The following is a 26,762-nucleotide window of genomic DNA, read 5'->3' on the forward strand; positions in this document are numbered from 1 at the left end:
CAGCCGCAAATGATAATTAACCGCTTGGCAAATATGCTCGGCTTTGGCGCATTCCATAAGCCAAAAAGCCACCCGTGGAATTCAGCGGTTCAAAGTAAAGCAAATACATACACGTACGCACACACGCGCGCATTATATTGATCCGAAATCCTAACGAGTTTAATATCATGCTGCGGGAAACGCGTGTTGTCAGCCGATGACATTTAAACAAGAAAAAAAAGAAAGAAAGAAAAGAACTTCTATACTATAATAACAGTGACTAATTTATTATAAATAAGTGCGAAAAACTTTAGGAAATGATTTGTTGAAAATTAAGGGGGATTTAATATCTCCCCCCTTGAAGAAGTGTAACTCCTCAGGAAGGGATATAGGAGTATATGAAAAACTCCCCATAACTTTCGATAAAGAATCATCTCCTAAATTTGTCGCACTTATTTAGAAACACTCTGTATATTAACTTTTGCTGTATTTTCTAAGCTCTGAGAATATTCTCAAATCTAGGCAAAAAAGTTTACAATTATTTTTTATCGAAAATATTTTTGTGATAAAACAAAATAGAAATGTTATAAAAAGAAAACCAATATAAATTTTTTATTCAAAAAATTTGTTAATATATTATATATGTATAATCTGTTTAGATAAAAAAATTAAATTTTAAAGATGTTAATGTTAAACTTTGTTATTTTTTTATTTTGTTAATCTTTTCAACATTTTATATGTCAAATTATAACGTATTTTGAGTTTTAATAAAAGTTGTTGATTGATTGCATTAATAAGAATTGTTTCTTTTAGTTTACTTTTTTTAAATATTTTGTACAATATTTGAGTTATTGCAGAACTTTTGAATTAAACTAGGTTTACGCAAAATTTCTGTTAATTTCCATTAATTTAAGAAAATCATTAATTATACATTGCGCAATAGAAACATGAATACAGAAACATGAATGCTCGCTCATTTTGACAAACACTGAATACTATTCAACGAACGATTATTATACAAAACTTTTGTTGTAGATATTCCCTTTCAACTATTTCAATAAATGGTATATATTTGATCCTACGTTTATAATTACAAGCACGACATAAATAAATTGCGCTTTATATTTGAATTAGCCTCGTATAACAGCAATAACATTAAAAAACATTATTACTATTCCAAAAAATTAACCAAACTTGATTTATTGTTAGACATCATATACCAAAAAGAATTTCTTAAAAATCGTCAAAAATTGTCTTATATAAACAATAATTTTTAATATTTTTTTATAAAGTAAAAGCAATAAAAAAGCCTGCTTCAAAAAATTAGATGGAATAAGAACGCGATTATGATATGTATTACATATTTCACGATTGTTACTTCAATTCTCGCGTAGCTGCCATCTTCGATTTTCCGATAATTATCACATAAAAACTCTTATACATTTTTCAAACATTTTAAGCAGTCTAAAAAATGCCGGAAAAAAAGAAATAGCAAGAAAACGGCAGCACAGTTCGGGTCCAGACTGCCTTCTTACAAAAGTTCGTGAAAGCGAATTGACTGCCGCTATTAGATACTATTAATTTAAATAAATGGGTCGCCATTATAACCGAGGGAATACTTACCTGTGAAAGATGATGGATATTCAAATGGGGATTTCTTCGTTGAAGAGTCACAAAAGGACTAATCTTTTGACGAATCGTGGGATTTCCTTCTAAAATATTCCGAGGAAGAATTATGAAGGTGGCTTAATTTTAGGATTACATACTGGAAAATTCTCGCCAAAAGAATAGAAATTTCTATTTGATAAGTCAAAATGACACATGAAAGAATTAAACTATGTCCGAAAATAATGAATAATTCGGAATTAATTGTTTTATTTTTACTTGTAATGACTTAATTTTATGAATTTTTACTTGTAGTGACTTAATTTTATGAAGAAGTAACAAAACGAGAAAAGGCGCTTTATATTAATATATAATATAAAAATATAGATTATTTATTATTATTATTATTATTATTATTGTTATTATTGTTATTATTATTAATTTAAGTAATATAATTTTTTTAATATTAGTAGAACAACACAAGCATGCTATTGTTTGATTTTATGTTAAAAATAATTTTAATTTTAAAATAACTAATATAAAGTTTATCTATTTTGCCTATTTTTGTCAATAACTATTAACCCTTGTGATGATAGAATCGAATAACACACAACACAAATCGCGCGAGACAACCAAGCATCGCGGAAAAGACAATGTTAATAATATGCCATTTTTAGAGAGGGAAATATAAAAAAATTCAATCCGAGGTAAAAAATGATATATATATATATATATACATATATGTAACAAGTGTCTTATTTGATCGTTACTGTATTGGTAGAAGTCAATACATATAGTTAGAGTTTTCGAGAAATACTTTGGTTTTTAAACATTTAAAATAATTTTTAACGAAAAACATTGGAAAAATCCATTTAAGAAATTGTTTGTTCTATGTACACACATAAAAAGAAATATATTCTTTAATTTTCTCTGATTTTTATAAAGAATTTTTTCAAGAACTTTTCGAAGTCTGCGAAATATCTTGAACAGAATTCCAATTCAAATTGATAATCGCGGCAGACACACATTTTAAAAATTACAATTTATCGTTATAGAAGTGACATTTTTTCAGAAGATGACATAACTCAGAAGGGAAATGAAAAAAAATACAATATAAGACTGCAAATGCACGTTAAAAAATTGGTGTATTTATAATAACAATAATATATAATATATATAACGTGTATGCATGTATACATGATTCTTATTACAACAATTTTATTTAACCTAATCTAATCTAACCCAAATTGCCGGAATCAGGTTCGGACGATCGTTTATATAATTATATGTATATGTATAATTATAATATATTACTCGTAATATATTAACATCTCTGCATCTTATAGACTTCCTTGAATACTTAACTATCGTATTGTAAGTTACAAAAAAAGGGATGCTCTAAAATTCGCCTTGCGTTCCTCTTCGAATTCAATGTCTTCTTTTTCGTTCATGCTTAAATTACGTTAGAATATTATCTTAAACTAAATCTATCTTAAAATGTTGAAAAACGTTTAAAAACTTCAAAATAGCATGTTATTAGATACAAAAAATCGTGATCTATTCGATATTTTCAGACGTTAACCCTTTCAGTACTAATAAATGTGTATTAAATACACATTAAATAGAGTATAATTAAGTAGAGTTAAATATATTAATATATTAATAGCATAAATGTATATAACAATCTCTTTTTAACTTTAACACTCGTTTCACGAGCTGTCAAGAGATTTCCACTTTTTGTCAGTATAAAAGGTTGTTAGTATAAGATCTATATCTTAGATATAAATTCATGTAGAACCTTATATAAATGATGGACTTGATTCATTTTTACTATGGACTTTTTATTCATTATAGAGAATTATATTAACGTACAATTAAGGCTCCTGGCTCCTCGCCGACTATGTTGGAATTGTGACGTCAGAGGCGAGAAAACGCACATTACAAATTCTTAAATTTCGAAATAAAAAAATATTTCGATGAAACAGCACTTCAAATGGCTTTAGCACATTCTTAAAATACCTCGAAAACTACCCTTTTCTCTTTATAATCAAAAGGTGTAAAATGACTGTAATATGAGGCCCAGTCCTGGTCTTTGCACATGCGCAGTCATTCCGCATGACAAAGTCTGATATCACGATTATTTTACGGTTGTTGATTGACTGTCAAGAGAAAAGAATAGTTTTCGAGGTATTTTAAAAGTGTGCTTAAAGCCATCTGAAGTAGTGTTTCATTGAAATATCTTTTCATTTAAAAATGGCATCTAAGAATTTTCAGCGTGTGCTTTCTCGCCTCTGACGTCACAATCTAACATGACCGCGGCGAGGATCCAGGAGCCTAAACACTGTGAAAATACGTTAATATTATTAAGATTATCCATTCATTCGAGCCCCTTCAGTTAATCTCTTATTAGTAAATATCGACACACAATCATGCTATTCTTTAATTCTTTCTTTCTCACACTATAGAATGTTTTATTTAACATCGTGAGATTACAAACTGTTTTCATACAACGCTGCACATGTTCTAGATGACGCGCATCAATACTTTTAAAAGAAATCATAAAAAAGTATGATACATACAGACATATCCCGCCATATATAAATACGGAAAGGGTTAGCGTCGGTTAGATTTGCGATTAGATAACCGTTTGGCAGTCGTTGATTCTGGTCTCGAGGAGAGAAAGAGTTGCGCGACGAAGAAACTTCTTCTCTAACTTGTTCAACAAGAGGGAGCCACCTTCGTTCTCTTATCGATCGCTACTAGCGCGAAAAACACGTGACCTAGAGAAAAGACTTGTCTCATGACAGTGCTGGCGCCGAACGGTCGTTAGTCTTCGTCTTTCGCAGCTTCACAGTTGCGAATATGTTTGTCCTGAAAGGTGTTAAGTTTACAGTTAATCGGAGCTCGGAATGTATCCGTACTTACTGGATGATCACGTATGATCATACACGAACGACAGAGAGACTTTGAAATTCTAAACTCTACAACTTCTTAAAAATTTTAAACTTGAAGAATGACCTGTGTGTGTGTGTGTGTGTGCTCTCTTTCTTCAAAAGCTCGATGAAACAATTTCTTTTAGTTTGGAGTATCTTTTAATATTTTTTATACATAGAAGTAAATAATATTTTTTTTCATTGATTATGCATGTTTGATTGAAGCCTTTATTTAAATCCTAAATTTACATATAGAGAGAGAGAGAGAAATACGTGTAATTTTTCAAACTAGTTTTCAAAACACTCGAAGCAATTAATAACAATTAAACATGACAAGACTTTGAAACACAATTGCGAATAATCTAGCGAATGCCTTGCACTATGCCAGCAATAAACAAAACAGAAAAAAACTATCGCGTGCAGCAACAATACAAAAGTCACGACCAATGGCGATGTATCATCCGGTAAGGTTGTTCACTCCATTTTGGGATAAGCCTAGATGTCGTCGCAAAAATGTATCGATCGTTTTCTTCGACGATGCTGCAAGCTCCTATAACATCAACAGCCAATCGTTCAAGACGAGAGTATCGCGGAAAGGGATTCGCCAAATACAAATGTGGAATATGGAGTCGATCGTTTACGGAATTAATCTCGTGAAGAAGTGGTTCACAAAAAATTCAAAATAAATAAGATAAACTTAAGATGTTTGAAGTAGAACTGATAACATGTGATAACAATCATATACATGCGGCAACAATTTATAAACTCAATATCTGATACTTTAAATACAAAATCAGATATGAAAAGGGTAAATAAGAGCCGTAGGCGCAATATAAACTTGTTCTTAATTCTCTTATTATTTTAATTATTTCCTTCCTTTGGACCATCTTCAGCAGGTTGACTCAGAAAAATTTGAGTATCTTGCATGTTCTGATCTCTGATATATACAAAACAGTACATAGTCTCTTCTATGTTCTATTTTTCGTTCGATGTTTCTTATTTATGCTTAAAAATATCTTTATCATCTTTGTTTCTTCAGCTCAACATTCATAATTTCAATATCTTCTGTATAATAATCTCATTTCATATCAGCTCATTCCTGTTGGTCTTACTGCTGCTTTTGCTTCCTCTTTTTCTTATTAACGGATGCATCCATGCCCCAGAGATCGTACCAGGGACCGCAAGTATTCCTATCTCGGTCAGACTCCCTTCTCAGCTTAGTTCTCGGCAACAGTGTCTTCTCCGGTATGCTCTGGTCCTTAACAACGATGCAGCTGTACGTAGATTCCTCATCAGAAGCCTCAGTCTCGCTAAAATTCAACGTCGCGTCCTCCTCCTCGTCATAATTTCTCCTGTTGTGCATCACAATCGTCAGTATCTCGTTCCGTTTACTCTCGTTGTTTTCCTTCAACTCTGCCACGACCATATTTTGCTTCGCCTCGAGACTGCGTTTACGCTCCTTCTCGATGATGGCCTTTCGCGACACATTGCCGACAAAGTATGCACGTTCTTCCGGCTGCTGTTGAATTCTATACGCCGACCTTTCCGTGATCTTGGGCCGTTCGGCTGGCGTCGGGAAATCATCGAAGTAATCCGTCTTATCTGGTATATGACTTCTTTCGGCCGGCTTCGGCTCCTCGTGTCGATGTTCATTCGTGATGGTACTCTCGCTATTGCCCAAACTCGAATTCGGGCTACCGCCTTCAGAGTTTCTCTGCTTCTCCTCGTTTTCTGTCATCTTGTGTTCCTTTCGGATCATCTTCGGGATGTCCACCAGCGAACGGTGTTGCCAGAGTGCCATACCTTCTAGAACTTCCGAGTCCCGACGGAATTTCCAGAATGATTTGGTCCGCTTTACGAGTTTCGGGCTCTTCGGTTCTTCGAAGGCTCTGCCGGTTTGCGCGAGATGGCCCATAGCGGTAATATGGCCCTGTCGCGGTGATTTTCGTTCCATCTTGAGTGTGTTGTTATTGGTATCGCCGTTACTTCGCTCGCTACTTCTCGGTGCAACATTTCGCTTCTGAAGACTCGCGTGATAACCGTGTCTCTCGATCACCTTCGATTTTTCCAATTTTGTCTCGAAGTTTGACTCATAACCGCGATCTTTCTCGAGCGAACCTACTCCGTATCTACCGGTTTCTCCATAAATCGCCTCTTCCTTATCGGAGTATCTACGTTCTCGGTAGGGTCCGACTGGCCGTTCAGGAGCCTCCTGCGACGGCGGTCGAGGTCGCTCGAATCGTCGACTGGACATTCGTTCGACCATCCTGTTGTGGTTTTTCTCGAACGTTCGTTCGTAACCCATCATCTCTTTTCGTTGCTCCGTATACGCGCGTTCTTGGTCGTTTCTAGAACGAGCGCGGCTTCGTTCGTACGACTGCGCCTCTTCGCGAGATCGCTGAAAGCTCTGTTTGCTCTCTCGCGAGCGATCGAAGCTCTGCTTGTCTTCCCTCGAGCGTTCAAAGATCTGCTTGTCTTCTCTTGAGCGTTCGAGGCTCGGTTTATCCTCTCTTGCGCGTTCAAAACTGGCCTTCTCTTCTCTCAAACGTTCGAAGCTCTGCTTGTCGTCTCTTAAGCGTCCAAAGTTCTGCTTGTCCTCGCGAGAACTTCGCTCGAGCGAGTGCTTGTCGTCCCGAAGCGTGCGTTCGTCGTTTCGCGAACGTTTGTCCAAGTTCTTCTGACCAGAGTCCCGACTACGTTCCAGGCTCTTATACTCTGCGACGGATCTCTCGCGACGTTCACGCGACAAAGCCGTTTCCCGGGTCTCCCTCTCCAGACTCTTATACTCTGCTGCCCTCTCGCGGCGTTCAAGAAACTTGGGCGGACTATGCTCGCGCGCATATTTTTGCGCAGTTTGCTCGAGTTTCTGCGCAATATGCTCAACCTTACGGCCAGGTTCCGGGATGGTGATGGTGCTCTCATCATCAGATTCCGACGATGAGCTCGAGGACTTGGCATACTTATCCGCTTCGAAGTTGCTTCCTCCTCTTCGCTCCTGTTGGATTTCTTGATTGTTTGCGTAGAACTTGTTATTATTATTATTATTATTATTATTATTATTATTATTATTATTGTTATTATTATGATATTCGATGCCAAAATCCTCTTCGTCTTCCTCGAGTTCCTCCTCCGTCTCTGCCTGCGTCCGCTTGTCCATGATGCGTCGCTGATGATGCGTGACGGATGCATCCGCCATCTTTGTCCGCTGATTCGGGTTGGGTCGCTGCTCGTTCGGCTGCTGCGCTGTCTTTTTACTCTTCCTCTTCTTCTTCGTTACATCGCCGTTCTCCAGCGCGAAGTCGCTGTTCTCCATCTCGAAGTACTTCTTCGAGTCCTCGCCTGTCTGATGATTGGCTTTGGATTCCGCCCATAGATCCATCGCTGTGCGATACAGCTGCCAGGACTTCTCGTCGCGCGGGATTGTCTTCCAGGAATCGTTCTCCCAGTCCTTGGACTGCTTCTCGTCCTTCGGGGATGGACGATCTCCTCCGCTTCGCGGCTTCCGGCGCCGTTGTCTGTATGCGCGGCGCGGTCAATAAAGAAGAAAGAAAAAAAAACAAGGTACGAGGAAAGGAGGGAAGAGAGAGTAAGGTAAAGAGGCTGGGGTGAAGATGCAGAGAACCACCACCACGGCGGTTTATTTCCAGCGACCACGATAGCGCATGCGGTATCTACAAGAAGGAGAGATACAATTTCGAAGAAAATACAGAACTAATTTTCCAGATGGAAGATGTGCGGCGAGAGTTCAAAAAAAGAGAAATGAGGTAATAAAAATCGTACTTATTTGAATTCATATTAAAATGTGCCAAAGGAGATTTAGTATGCCAATCTTACCAAGTAGCAAAATGACGTCATAATGACGGTAAATTTTGGTCACAAAAAGACCGATTAGACGTCTTAATTAGGTCTTATAAGACCCGAAAATGACGTCGATATGTCACATCCACAAGACGTCATTTTCTGACTTCTTATTGACGACATAATATGAGGAATATAATACTTAAAATTGACAAAACTTCGATATTTTAACAATTAATACATGGCATCAGTTTTAGCCCAGTAAGAATAAATCATTCGAATATATAAATACATAATAAATATATTACATATTCGATAAATTAGATAATTAGAATATAAAAGTTTAAAGTATATTTGACAACAGAAGAATGCCTTAACAAATAAATTTACGCGCATACGTAAATTTATTTATTAAAAAGGCATTCTTCTGTTGCCAAGTGTACCTTATAGTTAGAGGTACTTGGTACTTATATGATACTTTTAATTTTAATAGCAGTTGTTTGCCAGCTTTATATAATTCCATGACTAAAACTTAAATACGAGATAGATAGTACATCGCGCGTCGCATAGCGATAAATGAAAGAACTAAATTTGGACGAATTTAAGACGTCTTAAGACGTCTTCAAAATAACGTCTTTAGTTGATCTAAAAAATAACGTCTTATAAACGTTATTAGTCACTGACGTCATAGACCAAAAATGACTAAAAATAGACGTCATAATGTCGTCTTCTGACGTCACTTTGCTACTTGGGTACCAATTGTGCTATTATGCATTATTATGCATTAATGTCAATTTGCTATTGTAAATTTTTTTAAGTCGCTATTGAAAAATTGTATAGAAAACATTATCGCGTTAATAACAAGCCAAATAATATTTAAGGCTCCTGGTTTCTCACCGACCATGTTGGAATTGTGACGTCAGAGGCGAGAAAACACACGCTAAAAATTCTTAGATGGCATTTCGAAACAAAAAGATATTTCGATGAAACAGCACTTCAAATGGCTTTAGCACACTCTTAAAATACCTCGAAAACTACCCTTGGCTCTTTATAATCAAAAGATGTAAAATGACTGTATAATATAAGGCCCAGTCCGTCTGGTCTTTGCACATGCGCAGTCATTCCGCATGACAAAGTCTGATATCACGATTATTTTACGGTTGTTGATTGACTGTCAAGAGAAAAAAATAGTTTTCGAGGTTATTTTAAAAGTGTGCTTAAAGCCATCTGAAGTAGTGTTTCATCGAAATATCTTTTCATTTAAAAATGGCATCTAAGAATTTTCAGCGTGTGCTTTCTCGCCTCTGACGTCACAATCTAACATGGCCGCGGCGAGGATCCAGGAGTTTTAAATATGATAAATCTTTCCGTTTGAATAATATATATAATATATCGCAAAATTAGCTGTCATGCGTGTAGCAACTGACATTAAGTTAAATAATATATATTCTACATAAGCTTCTCCATACTCAAGGATTATGACAATTCGAGATTTTGCTTTAACCATAATTAATTAATTGTCGATATTGCCAGAACCCTCCGAAAGGAAAACATATATCTACAGCATTCATTACCGATCTTCATACACGAACCTTCATTTTTCACAATAACATCACAAACCAATCGAATTGAGTGCGGAGAGCGAGAGAACGAGGAGTTGAAATCGTAACTAATTACAAAGAGACAGCTGATAGAGAGTAGAATGGCAGAGCTATAATGATATAAAGCTTCAAGCTGAATAGGATAAAGCAAAGGCACACTTATCCGCTAATTATCAGAGAGTCTAATGTTGAGGAAGCAAAAATATCAGAGAATCGAAAGGGTCTAAAATATATTATTGTAAGTAATAAGTGATAAGTTTATACATTATACATTATACATTATCGGATTTCTGCGAATAAATAATGATATTCTTAATGTAAATTAAGGATTAAAACAGCGATATAACCATGTTAAGATTAATATCCAAGAGATAGGGAAGACTATATATACATATACAGGGTGTCCCATAATTCGCGAACCACCCGTCAGTTGCAGGTAGAGCATGTTGAACTGAATAGAAAAGTCCTCTACCATTTTGCGATTTTCGCAATAATTAATGAGAAATAAATTAAAGAAGATCAGCCAATTCGCGTGACGACGGCGAGAAAAGACAGCCCAGTTTCATATCGTTACTAAGCATGCGGCGAAAAGAAACAGTATAATGTTACACGGTTGCTAAGCGCGCGATGAAGCGGGGAGGAGCGCTTTACAAAAGACAGTAACTACATACGAGTAGCGCTAACTCTGAACCCCCGAGTGGGCTGTCTCTTCTCGCTGCACGCTTATCATCGCTCGAATTGGCTGATTTTCTTTAATTTATTTCTCATTAATTATTGAGAAAATCGCAAAATGGTAGAGGACTTTTTTACTCAGTTTAACCTACTCTACCTGCAACTGACGGGTGGTTCGCGAATTATGGGACACTCTGTATATTAATATTTGAGAGCGGTTTTATTTCAATTTTTAAAATTTGTTTAACTCTTTTTCTAAAAATTTACATCTGCTTATAAATAATTACATATAATTACTTATAATTAATTCCCATTAATTTTGTTAGAATCTAATTCTTTTTCTTTTTTTCATTATTTTAAAACATTATAATAAAAAAAGAAAATAAAAGCATGTTGTACTTGTTGATACCTGATAATATACTTAAACTCCTTAGATATGTCTAACTATAATAATCTTTAAACTATAATAATCTCAAACCAAGAGATACAGTTCCGAAAAATTAGAATTAATTTTCGTGCTTGGCTCTATTGGCCGAATTTAAAAATCACATTTATTTATAATAATCTTGCTCAAGATGTAAAAAATGAATTTTAAAAGTTAGAAAAATTATATTTTTGTAAATATGTATATTGAAAAATTAAATACACATATCATAAAAGAATTTTATAACATATTAAATATTTTATAAACATTTTATAAACATTTTTTAAAAAATTATGGAAAAGATAAAATTATGAAAATTAAATAACTAAGCATATCATTATTCAAATTGCAAACAGATAATAATGACTAAAAGAAAGTGATGCAATCGAGCTATCAAAAATCTCGTTTTTTAAAAAGATAATTAACATGTCTTAAGATATAATATGTCCCTAAGTACAATAGTCTCCCCTATGTTAAGAAGAATATTTCATCAATTATTGTTTTTTTTTATTATTACGAATTAACATTAAAATCATTTCTGCGTTCCATGTAAATTCAAAATATTATCGGTTTTTATCCTTTGTAGCCTATGTAAATTACGTAAATTCTCTTTTTAATAATAATTATAATAATTCACAGGTCACACGAGAATTAAAAAAAGAATCTCTTTCCAAGAATACATAGACAACTTATAATTTATTTATCTGTAATTATTATTTTTTTATTATTATAATTATTGTTTTGTTTATATTATTTTCAAACAAAATCAGCGAAAAGATTTTTTTATACACACATAAATATAAAAAAACAAAAACTTACTTTTCTCGATATAATTTACATAGCTTACACTTTACATAGAACACGTAGAAGTCTAACTAAAAGTTGGAAAGAAACATGAGTAAACGAAGAATGAAGAAAGCAATGGGTAGCTGTTAGCGACTTACCTCAACGCTTCGTCATCACTGTAATCGACGTCGGGTTGCACTGGGGGCTCGTTGGAAAAGCCGCTATCATTGCTGCTATGGAGAGACGTCATTGCCGGAGGTGGTACCGGGGGTACAGGCGGTTGCACTCTGCGTCCCCCGGCCAGCACTGCAGGCAGTGTACCTGATGGACGGATCTGGACCGCAAACGAAACAATTTCGTATTCCTTTACATTTGTCCCATTCAATCTTATAGGATTGCAATGTATACAAGTACGCATTTTGTAATAAAGCTTATTTCAGATTCTAAAATTCAGATTAATAGTTTAAGATGTACAGTCTCGGTCGCGAAAATGTTAAGAGAAACTATTATCAGCAACTTTTATTATAAACATTACACTAGTTTACAGCCAAAAATTATTTAAACCAGACAAAGTGTTTTTTATAGATTTTTGGATGCTGAAAACGATACCGCAAACCAAATTTCACTAGCACATAAAATTTTCAAAGAGGTTTAATGTGTAAAAAATGGCTTTTTTGTGATATTTGAGATTTTTTTGTGAAAAAAGTTAACATTATCTAGAAATTCTGATCAAATGTCATGAATGTATTGTTTATCCCCTATAAAATGCATTTTTTCAAATTTTGATATCTTACTTTTTAGTTATGTTAGGAAGGATTTAAATACAGAGTTTTGCTGAGATAGCAAATATTCCGTCTGATGATGAAATCATGTAATTATACTCATAATTTGTAGCTACCGATACACATACACAGTGTAACTTTTCGTGATAGATTCTACTAAATATATATTTTTATATAGGGTATCTCATTTTAATTGCCCATCTTGAATTTTTCGAAACAATTGCATTTTCGAAGAAATGTTCCAGACAAAAAGTTGTACGATCTAAAGAGAAACAAATAATGATAAAATCAATTTTGGAAAAAATAATTTTTTCCAAAAAACCTTTTTCCTTCAGGAATATCTGCATATGAGAAGTAGTTTCCAGCTTTAATCTTTCATAAGATAGTTAAAAAATAAGATATTAAAATTAAAAAAAATGCATTTTATAGGAGATAAACAATACATTATTCATGATATTTGATCAGACTTTCCAGATTACTTACCTCAATTATTTCGGAAACCTGATGGTGCTGGTGAAAATTGGCTTGCGGCATCATTTTTAGCATTAAAAAATTTATAAGAAACACCTTGTCTGTTTTAAAATAATGAAAAAAAAAATATATATTTTTGGAAACTAGTATAGTTTAAAATATACAGTCTCAGTTGAAAATGTCAACTATTATCAGCAACATTTATTATTTTTAATTTTTTTATTAATAAACTATAATTAATTTTTTAAATTAATAATGTGACATAATATTGCTATGTAAGAGTATAAAATATTTATAAATTTTTTATTAAATAATATAAAGGAGAGAATGAAAGTTTTGTGATTTATGTGGTGAAACACTAACAATAAGTTAATCGAATAAATTGATGTATATTAGAGAGAGAGAGACGCGTAAAAATAAACGTACATTGTTGCAATCAATTTAGCTCACCGATTTCGATTGACGTGCTGTTGGAGTTGCCAGAACACTCGCATTGTTAGTCGGCGTGCCGACGCAACTACCGTTATTGCTGTTGACATTGTTGTTGTTGGCGGAATTGCTGTTAGCGCTCGTGGTACCCCCGGATGACTCGTCGATACTGGCTGGTGTAACTGGCGGACGAGACGGAGGCGGTTTGCACGGCGGAATGGCTTGCAAATCCGGGGTCCTACCGTTGCTCGTTCCGTGACTCGGTGATCTTCGAGAAATTCGATAATACAATATATAAGTACGTGAAAACCCGGAGTATTAAGGCTCTTGACTTCTCGCCGACCATGTTGGAATTGTGACGTCAGAGGTGAGAAGACACACGCTAAAAATTTTTAGATGCCATTTTGAAATAAAAAGATATTTTCGACGAAACAGCACTTCAGATGGCTTTAGCACACTCTTAAAATACTTTGCAAACTATCCTTTTCTCTTTATAATCAATCAACAGCTGTAAAATGACTGTAATATGAGACCCAGTCTGTCTGGTCTTTGCACATGTACAGTTATTCCGCATGACAAAGTATGATATCACGATCATTTTGATTGTTGATGTCACGATTGTTGATTGACTGTCAAGGGAAAAGAATAGTTTTTGAGTTTTGAGATTTTAAAAGTGTGCTAAAGCTCCATCTGAAATAGTGTTTCATCGAAATATCTTTTTAAAAATGTCATCTAAGAATTTTCAGCGTGTGCTTTCTCGCCTCTGACGTCACAATCTAACATGACCGCGGCGACCCAGGAGTCTTAATAAACAAACTTATTGACTTTTCATGCCACACAATATATAGACGCCATGAAACTTTACATTTAAAAACTTATTTAATCATTCTGTCAATGAACGGATATCCAAAACAACTTTAAATGTTCAAAGTGTGTCAGAACTTTTCTGAAATGCATTAAAAGGTTCGTTAATAATATTTGATAACGCAAAACATCAATTATGTATTAAAAATTTTATGATAAAATTTTTAATGTACTTATTAAAGTGCGAGATATTGTATAACGCGAAATATTTCAAATTGAAAGGGTTGATAACGTGTGAGCGTAAATAAATGCGAAATACCAGCATTATCGTAGTTTGAGGTTTGGGTAAGATTTACTCACCCCAAAGTATCGTCGATTATAATTTCGGTGTACGCCAAGGGAAACCACCCGGAGCTTTGAGTGCGGAGATTCTCGCCAAATTGCCATCCCTTCTGACGGTCTCCTGATAAAATAATAATGAAAAATATGCAAATTTGCAACGCGCAAAATTCACTTATGCTCCATACTCATCAACATGTTTTGCAATTAAGTTTCTTTTTAATTGTAAAAATTTTAAAAATTAAAAAGATGGAAATAAATAATTAATTTATCTTTATATATTTCATATTGTGTTCATATTATTATTATTATTATATTCATTATATTCATTATATTATTATACATACATATATATTTTATTTTCATATTATTATATTTCACTTGAATTTCTATTTTTTATTAATTTTTTAAGTTTCCTCCAATTGCAGCTATATAGAATTTTTTAAATCAAATGTTTCTATTGTAACGTAATACAAAATATCATTAATATTAATATATAACTCAATATTATAATTAAACAATTCTGTTAATTATGGTGTAGTAAGTAACGGTATGATTAGATTATAAATAAATAACTATTATAAATTACAATTATTTCTTAACATATAATAACTATTAGAAATTACAATAATTTATTTAATATATAATAATTATTATTATTAATAAATAATTATAATTAGTTATTATTAAAATCAAAATAAAATATTCTATAATTCAGCAATATTCTTTACGATCTCTTTCTCTGTCTTTCTAAAAAAAAAGTTGAAAGATAGAGTCCTCGTTGATTCTCCGTGATCTCTATAGATTTTGTTATACGCCAACCTCTCACACAATCTTAAGCGCTGTAGTTCCGAAACAATGATGCGTATCGGATCGACGGACATCGCAAGATCGAACTCACCCATCAGAGCGATGAGATCACCCTCCAGAAAACTCAGTTGATTTTCTCCCGAACTAAGGTAGGCGAAGAGAGCTCTGGCAAGAGGGGCATCCCCCCAACCCCCGGCGCCGATTCCGATGCCGCCACCGCTACTGCGGGACGTGGGGGGCGCCATGGATCGTGGTCGGGGTGGGGTCTCTGGAACCTCTGAAAACCAGAAGCGCTGTGTAACTGACCGAGAGTCTGCTGGAGAGGTGGAGAGACATAGAGGGAAGAGGGTGAGTTTGGGGGGAATGAGGATGAGCCCGGGATAATGCGAGGGTAGTTTCGGGGTAAACCAGGACAATTAGGTCAGCGGACGATAGCGATGGTCAGAGTGAATGTCGGAGGATGGAATGGGCATCGCACTCCCTCCTCCTCCCGAAGGGACATTGGAAATAGACGAGAGACAGGTTTTCCTGAGAGAAATATCAGCGATGTATATGTATTATTAATGCGCGACCATTTCTGAAAGCTATGGTAAATTAATTTGACGCAAATATATGATATTAAATGTGAAGCACAGTGGTATATTGTTAAAATTTTCGGTACTGAATTATTTGCGAAAGTATAACGAGAGATCAATTAAGGATTTCATCGTTGTAACAAATATAACGGAATGATTTATGTATATACAAATTATATATATAGGGAAAAGTATGCTAAATCGTACCTCTACTGTATTTCTTAAACAAAATTAAAATATTTTAAGGTGTTAACACTGTTGTATCGCAGCTAGCCTCACTCAAATGTCGCAATGTTTGTTTTCTTCTCAAGCCGTTGATCCGTTGATATAAACAGACAAACTTGCGTAGCGCATAAACATATACATAAGAAAATTTATTGGTCCATAAACGTATGCATAAGAAAATAAACCAATCGCATTTCTTATACATACGCTTATACGCCTATGCAAGTTTGTTCTGTATTTATACCCTGAGTGACGTTTATCAATTTATTTTGTGATTTTCATGTAAGATTCGACATCCCATGTCTAAGCTATTACACTGACAATGAGAAAGATAAGCGATTAAACTTATTATTAAAGCATTTTTTCATCTTATTTAATACTGTATATGGAAGCGTTGAAAAATCGGCAAAATGTTTTAAGATTATTTTTTTATTCACAAATAAATTTGACAAAACAATAGAAGTTCGATAAAACGTACCACTAACTTTTTCCTATATCGATTTACTAAATTAATTTTTTTACTTAGGCATTCGTTTTTTTTCTTTATATTTAGATAGTCAATTGAAGGAAATATTATTAAATTTTATAATTATTGAGATAATATTTATTTATATATTTTTGTATAATATAAAAAGTATTTTTGTTAAATTTGTGAAGAGAATTCATGATTATAAATATGACATTCTAATAGATAGATATTTTGTTGCAGACTGAGAACTTTTGTAGAAAATGAAACTTTATTTTTGTTACAATTTTTTAATTTTATTGTTAAGGTACGATTTAAAAACTCATGGGTACAGTTTAACAAATCGGTATTGTAAATCATATCAAATACTACTTTAAATAATTTTTAATTTACGATATGAAACAATGATAAATTTGTTTTAGCATATATCGTTGACAAAGAATCATAGTTTGAAATGAATAAAAAAACGTTGCCATTTCATTGATAGTTTTACTGCAATTTTAATATTTACTTTAGGGAGTATGATTTAGCACACTTTTCCCCTATATATACTTTTCGTTCATTTATATTTAAATTTAAACTCCCTGTTTTTTATTCGAGTTTGATTTTTATTTCATTCTTTGCGCGGATAATGTAACTTGGCGTAGTCAAAGAGAAACAAATTTACAGAGAGGACCTCATGGAGGCAGCACGTGTAATAACGGGTATAATGGACTAGGATAGCGTGACGCCATGATGAAATACGGGCCCGGGTCGCATTGCACAAACGAAAGCATATTTCGTTTTTTATTGCACGCGGAGACCTGACTCCGTTCGAGAGCTTCGGGTTTCGACGCGAGTCTCCCGAATCTGATCGCAACTGGAATTTATACGATCGGAGTACGATACAGAGCGCTCGTACGCGTGAAAAGGGAGCGGAAATGTCATTGAGACTGGTTCCATTCCGCCGATTTTTTTTCGATCGTTTCCGTTCTCTCGACGGCTCGTTGTTGCTGTCGCATGCGATGTAACAAACGAGCAGTTCAACGATAATTTTATAAGTTTAAATAAAAATCTTAATTTTTTTATATTTATATTTAATCTTCAAATTAAAGAAGAAACATCAATAAAAAAATCTGATTTATGTTTAATAAATGTACAACTGTAATTTTCCTACAATAGCGTGTAATTTAACCATTCAAAGTATACTTACGAGAATATTTGGTCGGATATAAGTGTACAATTTAATTTAAACTAAATTAATTCAGTTCTCTCTCTGATACGATTTAATAAAAATTAATTTACATAGAATTGAGTTCAATTTACTTAATTTCTCGAATATAAAGAAAACGAAAGTTAGGATAGGAAAGTGTCAAACGCATAGCGTAGCGCAAAAATCAATATCATTGTTGTCAAAAAAAAAGAAAGAAAAGGAAAAAGAGCAAGAACAACAACGTACCGGGGCCGAGGGATAATGTCGAGGCGTGCAGATTGGCCTCGGACCTTGCTCTGGAAAGGACAGCGGGAAGATGCGGCATTGGCCCGAGATGGCCGCCGGACGACTGCGGATTTCCGGGTAATGGACCCAATCGCAGTTCCAGGCAGGAGCTGTCCATGCTTCGTGTCTTTCGCAATTGCGAGCTCATCGTCGTCAGTTCGGAGCCACCGTTCTCCTCATCCTCCGGCCAGAATGATGTTTGCTGCCGAGATGTAAGTTTTGCCATGTAAAATTGTAATTTACAATTCTTATTAACGTCGCGCGCGCGATAACACCTTTTATTAATTGTTTGTACACGTAAATTAATATTGTATAATTTGTTAAAATTTATATCGTCCAAATTGAGATATTAGCAGCAGCAGCGCTTCCTCTTATCTGGATAAGAGAAGAAATCTAGATATTTAGACGAAGTAATATTGCTTCATCTTATCTTCTCATCTAACAATAAATAATATATAAAAGCATATATATTAAGCTTTCAGCTTTAGCTTAGAATAAAGAAAGAAATATAAAATAGAATAGAAATATTCTTTTATATTATCTAACCTAACCTAAGTATATATCTTTATCAAAATATGTTTATACATAATTTGAAGAAGATATTTAGGTTATAGGTTAGATAGTATAAAAGAGAATACTTCTCTTTTACTTCTTTCTTTATTCTAAGAATATATCTAAGTTATTCTAACAATAAGTCTTATTTAGAAGTTTATTTGTATAAAATAAGAAATCTAAATAAATAACCCAAGTAGCAAACGTCAAAATGACGTCATTTTGAGGTCTAATGACGTCATATTCGACGTCAAAATGACGTATGCTTGCTACCTAAGTAGTTATTTAGACGAAGTAATTGCTTTATCTTATCTTTATCTAAATATAAAAGCATCTTCATTTTTAGCTTACAATTAGAATAAAGGAAGAAGAAAAGTAGTACATAAAAGTAGTATATAAAAGAGAAGAATTCTCTCTCTCTTCCTTTATTTCTATCCAATTTATATAACCTATCTTCTTCAAAATATTACATTTATAATTAGGTTATAGATTAGATAGTTTATATATTTCATTTTGTACTTATTTCTTTACTCTAGGTTAAAGGTAAAGATATATATGCTTTTATATTTAGAAAAAGATAATATGAAGCCATTACTTTTAGTGAAGTTAGATAAAAAGCTTTATTTTATCTTTCATCTAGATAAATTGGAAACAAGACTATCCTATGAATATTTGATACATAATTTTACCTCATCTAATTTTAATTAAATGTTAAATAATGTAATTATGTTAAATAGTGTAATTAAATGCCAAATTGCATACGAGAGAATAGATCTTCGCGCTCGAAACAATTCGGATCCAGGTGTGAATCATTACGAGAGATTTACAGGATCAACTAGGTCCACGAATTTACCCTGAGTCTGGAAGCGAACATGTCCTCCACCGACTGGGGCAAATATTCCCTGGTGGCGGCAACCTCGCGCCATTTATCAACCGAGGGATGAAGCGCGGCCAGTGCAACCTCATGAAAACTCGCATAGTGCTTTGCCAAGGAGCATTGTCGCTCCAACACGAAACCGTATCGTCGTCTCTCCTGAGTCATCGCCTGTGAAAAGAACGTCGGTAGTGTTAATGGACTCACTCCGTTAATGAATCTCATCGGTATAATCCATCACCTTAGCAACCTCGTTCTAATATATTTATGTATAGTCTGTGTGTAACAATACGGAGATTTCTTTTGATAATTCTCGATAGAAGAGTGATAATCTTTATATAGTCACTCGTTATTTGCTTACATTCTTCAGGCTCTGCTCGCAGAAGGCATCGAGCTTGGTCTTCTCCTCTTCGAGGATCTGCATGTTCTTCAGCTCCTTGTCCATGGCGAGACCGCTCTTATTGGCGGCTCTAGACTTCTTTCTTTGCTTCTTCATGGTCGCGGCCGCCTTGCTGTAGGTCTCGGATCTGGTCTTGTGCTGCTGCAGAAACTTCTTCTGCTCGCTCTGAAAGTCCATCCCCCGGCGTTGCATTATTCATTGTCACCAGAAGTCTCGGGGACTCGGGGACGAGTAATGTCCCTTCCGGGGATCAGTTTCGAGGCGGTTTACTTACCTGAACGACTTTCGTGTCCTTCTCCAGGTTGGTCTCCAGTGGCACCAGCAGATCCACGTAGAATGCTTTTAGCTGAAATGTAAAGGATAATAAGGAAATTGTTGTTACATAATATATAGATAATAATCTATTTCATTCTTTTTGCAACTATAGATATCTCATCAGTAATTAAGAATTTAGAAAATAATATTTCGAATGAAAATTGTAACGTTTAAAAGAGGATGGTATTAATTTTTCAGTAAATATTTAGGTTTTGAAGGTTATTTCAAGTCTACATTATCAGAAATAAAGTATGTAAAGATTGCAATTTGAATTAAAAAATAAAAGATTAAGATGGAGTACAATAAGAATATACAGAGTTTCTCAAAAGTCCTGCAACAGTTAAATATCTCGAAAATATGTTGCAAATTGTATACATTTTCTTAAAAATAACTATGCGTTTTCTTTACACCAATTGATTTGTTTAATTATTTTATGCATGTATTAAAGTAAGATTATCAAAAACTAAATATTTTACAAGATATTTTGTATTTTATGTCAAAATACTGTAAAACTCAATTATAATTCGAAAAACACTGAATGAAAAAAGACTTTATTATAGTGTTTTGAAAAGCTCTCGAGATAAGCTACAAGAATGTGCAATCAAAAATATTTTGATTAAAAAATTTCGAAGTAAATTTTACATGGCCTTAACAATGCTATTTATTATAATCACACTAACATTACTATTTAAAGCCCTACAACTTTTATTTGGAACATTTTTTTCCAAAAACCTTTGTTTTAGAGATACTTGACTGTTGCAGGACTTTTGGGATACCTTGTATAATATCTAAAGTAATTTTAAGTATAATTATGAAGAAAATGATTACGACTAAAAAAACAGAGAAAACGTAATAAAGAGACGTTTAAACTTTTTTTTCAACATTTTGAAAGCAAGAACGATAAAAATAGCGCTTTCTACTGGGCTGATGAAAGAGAAGATTAAGAGAGTGATGTTTCTTTATTTCCGCACCATGTCTCAAGTTCGCTCTACGTGAGTTCTAGGCGTTTTACGAGTCTCTTCTCTTTCCCGAGCCAGACTTAATTTATACTCGTAAGAAGTAGTCTCTGGTTGAATGTACCTCGACGGAAAACGCCATAACGACGACAAAGATGCTCTTTATTCTTTTTTATTAGTATCCGGAGAGAGAGTGGTAAGAAAGAACACTAAAAAGCGACGCGTGAAATTCGAGATAAAGAATTAAAGAAAAAATATACACACAACATATAGAGCCAACTATATATAGGGCAATTCTAAATAAGTGCGAAAAATTTTAGGAGATAAAAATTAAGAGAAATTAAGGGTCTTTCAGGTAAATATATACTCCTATATCCTTCCCTGAGGAGAATCACTCCTACAAAAGAGGAGGCAAAAATTAGATTTTTTATTTCTTTTTCTCTAAATTTTGGGAAAGTAAAAGAATGAAATTTTATGGATATTTTTCTACTAAAAAAGGATATTTATTAATATTTTTTAAATCCTCCTGTATCTTTATAAGAAGATAAAACTAGCAACCCCTAATTCAATTTTTTATTAGAACTTTTTAACTGACCGGAATGTGATTATTTGAAAATATGCGATTTATTTTTATTAGAAAGGTTGAGTCCTTTAGAAACTTACGACAAGTTAAATTTTAGAGTAAAAAAAGCAAGCAAAACAAAACTATAGTAAACGTTGGAAAAAAATAAAACATTTTTTAATAATAAATATCTAATTTTCACTTCTTTTTGGGGAGAAGTGTAACTCTTCAGGGAGAGAAATAGAAGTATATAAAAGACCTCCCTTAATTTTCGACAAAGAATTATTTTCAAAAATTTTTACACTTATTTAGAATCACCCTGTATATACATATAAATAAAAATAATAAAATCAAATTTCCAAATCAACATCAACTTTATTTCCAAAACTCGAAGATCCCGCATTTGGTGAATTCGACATTTTGACTTTCGTCAGCTTGGTCTCTCTATTTGATCAAGAAATCTTGTTCGGTTTCTTTCTCTCTTTCTCTTTCCGGAGATCTCGACTCGAAAATTGGATTCAGCTCGGGAACGAAGCCGTTCGAGAGTTCGACCATCCCTTAAATCTTCATCCGCAATCAAATCGTTATCCTCTACATCCGGTCAAACATCCGGCCGAAACGTCTGCGATGGTATGATTTTCCAACCGCGATAATAATACATATATCTCATGTTTGCCAGCCACTTGGATGCATCAACGTATATTAACCTTTTCACGAAATGCCCCATCTCAACGCGACCCTTCTCCATCGGCGTTTCTTCGAGGGTTACCCTATCATGCCGTTTCTCCTCTCACAACTTCCCCCCACATGTTCGCGAACAAATTGTTTGTTTTACAGTTCAAGCACTCTTTGCCTCGCTTTTTGTACGTTGCTCAAAGGTAGGCGGATTGCAACCGTTCTGGTTGCTATGGCGGCGATACGTGGCAAGAGAGAAAGAGGAGAGGGGGAGGGAGATATCCAACTTTTTTATCTGTTTTTTCCTCCCTCCTCTTCCTCCCCCCCCCTACCCGTTTTGCCGCTGCTCGCGGAATACACGAATCTCTACGCATCGTGAATTTAATCCGCGAGCTTTTAGAGAAACGTCGCCTATTTTTATTGGGAAATTCAGCGCTCTTTATATATCTGATTGTGAATGGCTATGTCGTCGCCATGTTGGGTTCGCGAGCGAGCGAACGAGCGTCTTTTTCCGCTCACTTCAGTTCGGTTTGCTTTGCCTCGCTTCATCGACTGATAATTATTATTATTATAGCGCGTTTTTCCGCAGCACCGACTTCTGGTCGCGCGACCGCATATCAGAAAATCAATACAGCCAGAGTATTAGAAATGTTGGTTTACGATTTCTGTTTGTAATGTTACAAAGAAATAAATAATTGTAAATTTTAGAGAGAGTAATTTGTATTTTAAAACTTTATAATACAATTAATCTTAGAATTTTGAAGAAAACAAAGATCAATAAAGTTTTTTTCTTAAGAAATCATATAAAGGACCCCGCACAAACCTTATGGAAAATGGCTATCGGTAAAATTGGCTGAAACTTTGCCATTTTGTATTTCAAGTGATGCTGATCAAAAGTTACCATTGTCACAAGTCAATCCTATGAGCCATTTTTGTTCCAAAAAGGCTCAAAGTTCGATAATATACGTATCATAGGCACTATTATCTAAAAGAATTATAATTAGATAATTTTGTTTTCAAGTTCTCAAAAAATAATAGATATATAAATTAATAGAAAATTTGTTCATTATTTCTTATTTATTAATATTTGTTACATAAAAAAAAGCATAAAAAATTAATTATTTTGGAAAAAATTAAAATTAAATAATTTTTTAATATATATTTATATAAATTTGACAAAAAATAACGTTCTTTTTTATTTATTAGTATTTTTTAATATAAAAAGAAATACATATAAAAATTTTTTAATTAATTTAACAATTGAATGACATTTGCAACATAATAATTAAAATATCTATATAATTTCAGAAAGGAGGGAAAGAGACTTTGGAAATGGCTCGATAGTAAATTTATAATTTACAAAAGTTAACGAGAAAGTCTCGTGAATTTCGTGAAATTATCGATCGTTCAAGAAGGTACACGCCCGCCAAAAAGCTGCAAAGTAATGCAAGCTACGTGAGTTCCACTCCATATAGTCTCCTCTACCCCACCGTGTGGACTTGGCACTCGTTCCTCTTTTTCCGCGCGTAACACTTCTTCCGTTTGCTTCTTCCGAACGCGAGCTCGAGATAATCTTTGTCTGGAGTACGTTTTTCATCGGCGGATCGTGACGCAGCGCTTTGCTCTTGTTTGTTTCTTTGAAAATTCTTCGAGGATTCAAAGGTCAATGACCTTTTACGCGCGAAATTCCTCCCCCCACCCAATAAAAAATAAATTATTTACTTTATGTAACAGAGCAATTAATTATATAAATTTAGCAGAGGTGACATGTGGCCTCGCGTAGAAGTCGTGGACTGATAGACGAAAGGTCCCAAGTTCGAACCCGGTTCGATCCTAAACACCCCATATGCCTCTTAATCGGTTTTTGAAAAAAGATTGTGGGAGGAGGAGAAGGCGGTTAAGGAGAAAAAAGGAGGATGAGGAAGAAGGGGAGATGGGAGAGAGGAAGGAAAGGATTATAGATAATAAGGTCGCTTATGGCTAGGCTAGGTTTATTAGGTTAAATCAAAGAGATATTGTAAAGTTGTTCGGATTCTCATCTTGCAAAAGGATCTTGTAACCCCAAGGGGATCAAAATAAACGTTATTATTATTATATATATTAATCTATTATACATTTTTTATAAAATTTATTATTATATAAATTTACTTAAATGAGATATAATTGTGTGTATTTTCTAACTATATGCACATATGCGGGTGTATCTTCATTAACTTAATGTTCCATATGGTAATTGCAAATCGCAAACATATCATAGTGAAAAGAGCTAATTAAGTCTTGCCTGTGCTTCGGCGGAAAAAAGCTACAGTAAACTTAATGTTACTTAATTGCCATAGCGGGAAAGAAGCGTTCCTAGTTTCGGATTAGATGAAGATTAAAGTAAAGCTAGGATTAGGTTAGGTTAGGTTAGAGTAAGGTTATATTATGTTAGGTCGCTGGAAAAATATTTTTGCGAAGAGAGGTCGCGGCCCCTCGGAATGAAATTACAAAATGCAACGACGAGAGATGTCCGAGGGAGGGCTGGGGCTGGAAAGTCGTAATAACTACATGTCGTTATGGTCGCAACGAGATTCTACGAGCTCAAACGAAACGCCTGCGGGGGTATAATGTCGCCCCTGAGCCAAGCGAAGGCGAGTCGCAGGATCAAAGGGATTCTCGCGGACTTCCGTATATCGTTCTATAGGATGTCGTAAGATTGACAATGAGAGAACAGAGAGAGACAAAGGAAGAAAGAAGGAAAGTTTACATTTTTTTCTGCAAGAAAATAATAATATTTTCTCAGGTTGTTATAAAAAATAATAGATTAACGGTAGAAAATAGTAACATCAGATACCCTATATATTATATATTATTACGTTTTAAACTGTATTAAATTTATAATTAATAATGTATATGTATACTTTACGACGCTACCGTGTGGCTTGATTAATGATTATTATTTATTATATTGTTATAAACTATTATTTATTTCTTATAAATTTTATTAATTACTCTTTATCTGATTTTTTTCATTTAACTAATTATATTCTGGAGCAATATGTAAAATATAATTATAAAAACTCAATTTATCCTTTGTGAATACAAGATGGACTGAAAATATATAATCAAAAAAAGAATGAATTCTCATGCAAAAATAAATTGAGAATGTAAACTAAAATTTTTTCATATGCTTTGAAAAAAAAATTAACTTCAAAATTTTAAAAATTAATAACATATTAAAGATCATTGAAACTTTAACGAGCGCAAATATGTTATTAATTTTCCAATTTATATGAAGTTAATTTTTTCGAAATCAAAGCTTCGTACAAAAAAGTTTTATTTGATATTTTCGATTTATTTTTTCCCAAGGAATTACTTTTCCCTCTTGATCGTAATACGTTTTTTGCGATCTACTCTATATAGATAAACAAAGAGATGCGAGATGCTTCCAATACATAGGCTTGGCACGATGGCGAAAAGGACATCTTTACGAATCTTGGCAGACGCGACTGTCTGACGTAATCCCCGGAAATGGACGGCGCCAGGGTGAAAGACAGACGGAAAAAATGAGAGAGGCAGACGCACAATGCGCCTCCTCTTAGCTGCATTACGAAATGTCGTGAAATATTATTCGATCGCAATAAAATTGTATAAAGAGAAAATCGCGATAAATAAAAATATTGTTTAAATTACTATATTGTAATAAGAGACATAAGACTAAAATCTTAATTCTACTAAAAAGATGTTTAGAATAAAAATAAAATACGAATCGAATTTTTCTTGTTATAGGCATCTTTTAACAAAAATATTTCTGCTAGTTGCAAATTACGTTTTTTTTTTAACAACTATGAATTTCCATTATACCAATTGATTCCTCTTATTCTTTTGTGTATTATAAAAGTATTGGGGTAAGATAATCGAAAAATAAATATTTTATGAGATATTTCATAGTTTATGTAAAATTATGTCGATCTAAAATATAAAATATCTCAACAATTATTCGTTCTTTTATCGGGTTATCCTACTCTTATAACTTTTTATGCCAAATATTACGAGAAATCAATTTATATAAAAAATTAGGATAATTCCATTTAAAAATATTAAATTGAACTTCAAATGATCTTAAAAAATTACCTTATTGTTAGTTAAAATTCAAGATGATCAATTTTTTATATATTTAAATAGTTTTAATTATATATTTAAATAATTAAACTTTTTATATGTATATTTAAATATATTTTAAAATAGGGCATATTTTTTAAAATAAAATCTG

General features: G+C 33.6%; 1 protein-coding gene across 1 annotated transcript in view; it reads right to left on the minus strand.

Annotated features, from left to right (window-relative positions):
* Positions 1-2,712: 2,712 nt before the first annotated feature.
* Irsp53 (Insulin receptor substrate 53 kDa) overlaps positions 2,713-26,762 on the minus strand; it is a 110,831-nt gene continuing 86,781 nt past the window's right edge. Inside the window, exons 6-14 of the mRNA XM_083054362.1 lie at positions 20,277-20,348; positions 19,964-20,167; positions 19,582-19,773; positions 18,138-18,378; positions 15,525-15,710; positions 14,645-14,747; positions 13,502-13,748; positions 11,957-12,132; positions 2,713-8,032 (exon numbers count right to left, since the gene is read on the minus strand). Of these exons, the coding sequence (XP_082910488.1) occupies positions 5,626-8,032; positions 11,957-12,132; positions 13,502-13,748; positions 14,645-14,747; positions 15,525-15,710; positions 18,138-18,378; positions 19,582-19,773; positions 19,964-20,167; positions 20,277-20,348 (3,828 nt within the window). The 3' untranslated portion in view covers positions 2,713-5,625. The remainder of the gene's footprint in view (positions 8,033-11,956; positions 12,133-13,501; positions 13,749-14,644; positions 14,748-15,524; positions 15,711-18,137; positions 18,379-19,581; positions 19,774-19,963; positions 20,168-20,276; positions 20,349-26,762) is intronic.

The sequence above is a fragment of the Prenolepis imparis genome, unplaced genomic scaffold, assembly GCF_030444845.1.
Source record: "Prenolepis imparis isolate NDT839.2.m4 unplaced genomic scaffold, iyPreImpa1.0 SCAF_14, whole genome shotgun sequence".
Lineage (NCBI taxonomy): Eukaryota > Metazoa > Arthropoda > Insecta > Hymenoptera > Formicidae > Prenolepis > Prenolepis imparis.